Source organism: Apium graveolens, unplaced genomic scaffold, assembly GCF_009905375.1.
Source record: "Apium graveolens cultivar Ventura unplaced genomic scaffold, ASM990537v1 ctg934, whole genome shotgun sequence".
NCBI classification, from domain to species: Eukaryota; Viridiplantae; Streptophyta; class Magnoliopsida; order Apiales; family Apiaceae; genus Apium; species Apium graveolens.
This window is the reverse complement of record NW_027421868.1, coordinates 99,738-106,864: the sequence shown is the minus strand read 5'-3', so window position 1 is coordinate 106,864 and position 7,127 is coordinate 99,738. Positions and strand designations below refer to the sequence as shown.

General features: G+C 35.3%; 1 protein-coding gene across 3 annotated transcripts; it reads left to right on the top strand.

Moving 5' to 3' along the window:
* The first annotated feature begins 5,069 nt into the window (after positions 1-5,069).
* On the top strand, positions 5,070-6,697 carry LOC141705720 (small RNA-binding protein 11, chloroplastic-like). Of its 3 annotated transcripts, none has more exons than XM_074508610.1 (4): positions 5,070-5,208; positions 5,942-6,010; positions 6,092-6,198; positions 6,270-6,697. In XM_074508610.1, the coding sequence occupies exons 1-4, from the start codon at positions 5,151-5,153 to the stop codon at positions 6,378-6,380; spliced, it is 345 nt and encodes a 114-aa protein (XP_074364711.1). In that variant the 5' UTR covers positions 5,070-5,150; the 3' UTR covers positions 6,381-6,697. The 3 variants fall into 3 exon arrangements, with proteins under 3 accessions (XP_074364711.1, XP_074364710.1, XP_074364709.1); XM_074508609.1 differs by having other exon boundaries at positions 5,078-5,283; XM_074508608.1 differs by having other exon boundaries at positions 5,082-5,310.
* The last annotated feature ends 430 nt before the right edge of the window (positions 6,698-7,127 follow it).

The following is a 7,127-nucleotide window of genomic DNA, read 5'->3' as shown; positions in this document are numbered from 1 at the left end:
AGATATAAGTATATTGGGGTATTTGGTAACCTCATCTTTTAAACTTATATCTAATTAATAATTGTCTTATGAATGACAAAGATTTTCAGAAAAACGTTGAGACAAGGTTAGATATATGAGATCACCTTGCAACGATATTTTTATACAGTTATACACTGGGATTTTGTGTATATTATGCATGGAAGAAGACTTCCAATATTTTGAAAAGTATATATGTATATATACTGAATATTTTGCGACTTCATCGCATTAAGATATCAAACTTGGTTCATTTCTTTTGACCAAGACTTTCATGAGTATTATGAGTAGGCTCATATATTGTAAATCATTATACATATTATTTTGGTGGGCTTGCTGCTCACCCTTGCTTTATTTCTTCATCACACAACAACAGTTAGGAAAGATGGCCAGACTCCAGCAGACCCAGCGTAAGCGCGTGGGAAGCGTCCCGCGTCTTCCCGTTGATGTTGTAGCTGCTATAGCTGCAGAGGTAGATCTATTGTAGATCAGACCATCTACTTTTGAGAATCAATTATGTATAATTATAACTTGTGGCAGATAATGGCAATTAACTGTAAATTTATCAAGTAATCATTTTGGGTTGTAATAACTTTTAAATTGTGGATTCAAAGACTTGTACCTATTTAAATTTCATCTCTGAGACTATAACGGGTTGTGGTGTGTGTTAGTGTGGGGTCACAGCATAAGGTCATTTATTATTAATTAAGTGAAGTGATATTGTGGAAAGAAAGACCGTGACGACCCGGATCCCCGACCCCGGATCTGGGGGTGTTACACTTTCAGAGTCTGAGGTGTCTGTCCAGCTTTTCTGCTTTGTGACAAGAGCCTTGCCTTTGTCACCCTTTACCTTCTTGCAGTCAGGAGATATGTGGCCTTTCTCACCACAGTTATAGCATTTAACATTGGTGTAATCTCCTCTGTCAGACTTTCCTCCTCTGCCTTCAGATCTTCTGAAATTCTTCTTATCAGAACTTATGCCTTTCCTGGAAAACTTCTTTCCCTTCCTGAACTTCCTGTATGCAATCTTTGTGATTCCTTTCACCATAAGAGCACACAGCTTCATCATCTCCTCATCAGCATCAGTCTCAGGCAAACTTTCAGAATCTGAGTCATCATCACTCTCAGAACTTGATGACTCAGTATCAGACTTTATGAAAAGAGCTTTACCCTTGTCTTTCTTTGAGGAAGCTGCTTTGGGGAATTCTTCTTCAGCCTTAAGAGCAACTGTCCTTGACTTTCCTCCTTTCTTCTTGCTTCTTTGTTCCATCTCCAGCTCATGAGTCTTGAGCATTCCATAGATTTCGTCAAGAGTTATTTCATCAAGATTGTAGTTGTCTCTTATTGTCGTTGCCTTCAAATCCCAGCATTCAGGAAGAGCTAACAGGAACTTAAGGTTTGAATCTTCAAGATAATACTCTTTATCAACCAATGACAAATCATTCAAAAGTTTGACAAATCTATCATATAAATCATTCAATGACTCATTTGTCTTTGAGTCAAAGTGTTCATACTCTTGAGTGAGTATTGTCTTCCTGTTCTTCTTAATTGTGTCAGTTCCCTGACACCTTGTTTCCAGAGCATCTCATATCTCTTTAGCAGTCTTGCAGTTGATTACCCTGTTTGACATTACATTATCAATGGCACTATGCAGTAAGTGTCGTACCTTAGCATCCTTAGCAATTGATGCTATGTCTTCAGCAGTATAATCACTCTTCTCTTTTGGTACGGTCTTTGCTGCTTCACCTGCAACTGCAACTGCGAGCTTGGTTGGTTTGTGAGGGCCTTCCTTGATTCTATCAAGGTATTCTGGATCTGTTGCTTCCAGGAACATGGTCATCCTTACCTTCCATATGGGATATTCCGATGGTCTCAGTATGTGAACTCTGATGGTCTCATACCGACTCTGAATTTGTGTCTTTGGTGGTTCCTCAGTTTTGGTAGGCTTAGTTGGAGTTTCTGTGTCCGACATGATTGTGTTTGGATCTTTAATTGTATGTATGTTAACAGATAGGCTCTGATACCAATTGTTAGGTCACACACACACTGTAGAGGGGGTGAATACAGTGTATAGTACACTCAAATCGAACTTTAAGAACTTAAGTAACAGAAAACAAACTTTATTGAAACAATAAACTCTGTTACAGTATGGAACTGTTACCTCTCAGTGATGAACAAATATCACGAGAGCTGCTAGGGTTACAATGAATAATCTTCTCTAATAATGATAACACTTATAGTGTAAACCCTATATCTGTGTTTATATACTACACAGTTACAAGATAATCGCTAATTGATATGGAATATAATTCTGCTTCCTAAAATATATCAATCAGATATCTTTTCTTCCAAGTATTCCATTCTTTACAGAATTCCTTCTTCATGCATATCTCTTCTTATGTTTATCTTGATCTTCTTTCCTTTAATCAGCTACTGTCCTTATCTGATTGTCCTTCAGCACTTAAGTTCTGATATCTATCTTCTGATGATTATCTCCTGATAACATATGTACTGACATCCTTAAGTCCTGACTTTCAGTATAAGTACTGATCAACAGTTAAGTACTGATTTATCCTGTTCAAGTAAGATCTGAAAGCTAAACATAAAACATATTAGCCATGACATTATCAAATATATCTAACACAGGAACATGGTCATCCTTACCTTCCATATGGGATATTCAGATGGTCTCAGTATGGGAACCCTGATAGTCTCATACCGACTTTGAATTTGTGGCTTTGGAGGTTCTTCAGTTTTGGTAGGCTTAGTTGGAGTTTCTGTGTCAGACATGATTGTGTTTGGATCTTTAGCTGTATGTGTGTTAACAGATTGGCTCTGATACCACTTGTTAGGTCACACACACACTGTAGAGGGGGTGAATACAGTGTATAATACAATCAAATCGAACTTTAATATATTAAGTAACAGAAAACAAACTTTATTGAAACAATAAACTCTGTTACAGTATGGAACTGTTACCTCTCAGTGATGAACAAATATCACGAGAGCTGCTAGGGTTACAATGAATAAACTTCTCGAATATATGATAACACTTATAGTGTAAACCCTATGTCTGTGTTTATATACTACACAGTTACAAGATAATTGTTAATTGATATGGAATATAATTCTGCTTCCTAAAATATATCAATCAGATATCTTTTCTTCCAAGTATTCCATTCTTCACGGAATTCCTTCTTCATGCATATATCTTCTTATGTTTATCTCGATCTTCTTTCCTTTAATCAGCTACTGTCCTTCTCTAATAATCCTTCAGCACTTAAGTTCTGATATCTAACTTATGATAATTATCTCCTGATAATATAAGTACTGATATCCTTAAGTCCTGACTTCCAGTATAATTACTGATCAACAGTTAAGTACTGATTTGTCCTGTTAAGTAAGATCTGAAATCTAAACATAAATTATATTAGTCATGACATTATCAAATATATCTAACAATATATATATATATATATATATATATATATATCTCAGCCCTATATCTGGTGGATACATTCAAATCCACCAGAAAGTTTTAAAGACTTGTATTTTTATTACTTGTGTTTTGATTTATATAATTCTTTCATTCCGCACTTTGCAAATCAAACACTTATATATATTATTAAGTTAAAACGGTTTTAAAAATCTCAAAAAAAGCCAGAATTACATTCAACCCCCCTTCTGTAATTCTTGTTGTCTTGTTAGGGAATAACATTAAGAAATGATTGATTAGTGCATTCAGATATAGGTGGTTTCACTAAAAAGCTCAAGAACAATATCATCTTCATATGTTTGAGTAAAATTCAGGTGAAAAGCCCATTACAAGCAGAGATTAAAGCAATATCCTTCATAATTGAAGCTATTAGTAGCGGTGATAAAAGTAAGGATAAATGTATGTTCCACACTGATAGTGAGAATGTTATATTACTGCTATTGTAAGCAAAAACAGGCTTTTCCAAGAAGTCATAAATATTTTATGGAAGGCTAACGAGTAAGGTAAGAAAATCAAAGAAGTTGCAGAGCTCGTGGTAGATGACATGAATACGTAAGTGGCTTGGCAAGAAATTTGGAAAGTTTATTAGTTGTCTTAGTAAGTTATTTTTTTAGTATGTTTAGTTGGTTTGTGGAGTAGTAAATTCCATTATGTGATATTTCTTTTAGGTTCGGGGATAAATTAGATTATAAGTGTTTATTTATGTTTTTTATCGTAGGTAACCCGTAACCGCTACCCTTCGGGTGCGCGCACTGGGTAAACCCTATGGGCTCACGCAATAGCCTGCAAACCACATGAACCAAGGTAAACCGCATTTAAGCGACAGGCTCTGGCTCAGGAGGCATAATCATAAATTCTCCTCCCGTGGGATTCGAACTTATGACCAAGAGGATAGTTAACCCCCCTCTTTAACCAGTTGAGCCAACCCTTGCGGCATGTTTATTTATGTTTGTGCAGTCATGTTTGTGCTTTTTAGTGGGCTGGTTGCAGTGTTGTAAAAATCGGCATATTAAACGAAATATCGGTTGGACATGTGTTGTCGATATTATTCATAAGAATCGCTCAATTGTACGTTTTGTCTACATCGATGAAAAATCGGGTCAAATTACAAGTCAAGAATCTTTTTTATAAAATTACGGGTTAAACTTGAGCTTTGTTTTTCATTTTATATATGAAAGAAGAAGAAAAATATAAGAATAATAGAAGAAGAATATGAAATTAGGACAAAAACAATGTAAATTTGTGAACTGGAGAGAGGGAGAAAGAAAGTGGCCGCTGGAAAAAGTATTGATGTAAAAACTATTATAACTGTTTGATAATTTTTTTGATATATATATATTTAGATGCGAAAAATTAAAAATAATAATTTTTTTGATAAATTTTTATGATGAACTTCCTGCAAAACTGAAAAACAGTTTTTTTAAAGACATCGAAAACATACTTTCTCAAACTGCAACTTTTAGGTAAAAATATTTTTTCGAAAAGCAATTTTATATTTTACCGAACGGTTTAAAAGCTTTTTCCGAAAAGTAATTTTTTATAAAATTTTGGAACAAAAATAGCTGGAGTTATCTAAGCCAAATCTCGCACCAACAGAAAAAAACAGACGTACATCAACTTGCGCTTGATCAATCTAATGGCGGCGGTGTTAATGAAAAGATTGTTGTCGGCATCGGGGAAAATACAGAAGACAGGTAGTTTTATTACACACTTCAACCCTAACCCTAACCCTAACCCTACCAGCACCCCCTTTTCCATTTCTTGCCGAGGTATTGCTTCCAAGCTTTTCGTCGGAGGTCCTCTCTCTCTCTCTCCCTCCCTCTCCCTCCCCTTTTCTCTCTCTGTCTCTCTCATGTATATTGGTGTGTATATGTTTAACTCCATAAATATTGCAAGATTAATACAACATTTATCAATTTGTCATTTCTGCTATTTTAAGTATTTCCCTTGGTCACATTTTGTGGGTTGCAAGTTGAAATGTTTTTTTTGCCTTGTAATTGTGAATTGGATATATATAATTATGTTGGTCGCACAAGTTTGAGGCTGGTCATAGTCGTTAAGAAAGAGTGTTTTTCTTTGACCTGCGGTTTCTTTTGCATTTGGTAGTTCGTTTGTTAGATGAAACTATTCATTGCTTATTCCACAGTGACACCTTATCCTGTTAATTATCTTGGAGAGGTTGCTGTAACATATGGACCATTTTCATTATGTTTCGATGATCCATTTTCATATCTTTTAACACTGAAGTATATGGAAAAAGGCATCTATATTCTCATTATATAAAATATCTGAATTACTACTTGAGCTTGTTTCTTATATGAGTTGCTAAGTTACGAGGAGTAAAGGAGGCTGTACATTATATTACAATTACTAACATATGGTTGATTACATTTTTGATAGCGTTGTACATCTGATATTTTCTTTCAGGACTATCATTCTACACCACAGATAATGGATTATCAGAGGCATTTTCTCAGTACGGCCAAGTAGTTGAAGGTGTTTTGAGCCTAATAATAATTTACAATTTGTAATTTTGTAAGGATTTCTTTTCATAACATTTTTTGTTTTAAATATCAGCTACAGTTGTGATTGATAGAGTTTCTGACCGATCAAAAGGCTTTGGATTTGTTACGTTTGCATCAGAGGATGAAGCTGATAAAGCTGTCACAGAAATGAATGGAAAGGTTGTGATTTTCTCTGCCTTTTAGTTTTTAATTTGTTCTTGAAGCTGATGCTGACACATTATCACTTGCAGCAACTGAATGGGCGTGTTATTTTTGTTGACCATGCAAAGCCTAGAGCTCGTTTTGATGATGGTGGGATGCCAATAGCCAGGGGACCCCCTGAACCAGCAGCAAACCAGTGAACACTACCACAATTTGTTAGGATACTTGTAGATTGCCGTGTTCATCTTCTTGCAGAGACTGAGTGTGATCTACAAATTCAAGATGCCTTTAATGGCTTTGTGACATTGCTTTCAAAGAAACAGGGGTAGGTTCCAGCAAATCTTCAAGATGGGGTCCTTAATCAGAGACATAGTTGATTTATGTTTTAAATTATGTTTCACTTGAATGAAAACAGAACTTTAGTTATCATTAGTTTATCTATATAAACATCCAATGATGTCTGAATCCTACCTGTAATAGGAGACTGCATGTATAATGAAATGAATATTTTATGGCCCGTCTTCTGTCCATACACTTTAAACCCTTTTTTTTTGGTTCTTTCTGTTTTTGCTAAGTAATTTATTATTGATGATTAATCGGTTATTGTTTCTGCTTTCTTCCTTCCTGCATCTCATCTGTACTATGTTCTGCAAGGGCTTTGGCCAATATTCTTTGTCGTTTCCATCGTCATGTAATTTTGTTTAGGGTTGAAGTCCTCTGAGAGATCTGGATCGCATGCAGATGATCTGGTGTTAACCCTTGAAGTTCAAAGCATCACAGTGTTCTAATTGGTAGTGTAATATTTTTTTGAGCTTGGAATACCTATTGCCAAGTATAACAGAGCAAAATCAAATGAAGGCAGCTTCAATTCCTTGATTTGATTTGATTTTGTAGGCTATATTGTTGCTTCCCTTAAATTTTTAAGGGTTCTACTTTTCTGGGCTAGG

What these genes read in the sequence shown, in the direction of transcription:
- LOC141705720 (XM_074508608.1), top strand. Translation starts at nt 5,151, where the DNA reads ATGGCGGCGGTGTTAATGAAAAGATTGTTGTCGGCATCGGGGAAAATA. An exon ending in TTCCAAGCTTTTCGTCGGAG is followed by an intron (nt 5,311 to 5,941) that starts GTCCTCTCTCTC and finishes ATTTTCTTTCAG; the next exon opens with GACTATCATTCTACACCACA. An exon ending in GTACGGCCAAGTAGTTGAAG is followed by an intron (nt 6,011 to 6,091) that starts GTGTTTTGAGCC and finishes TTTAAATATCAG; the next exon opens with CTACAGTTGTGATTGATAGA.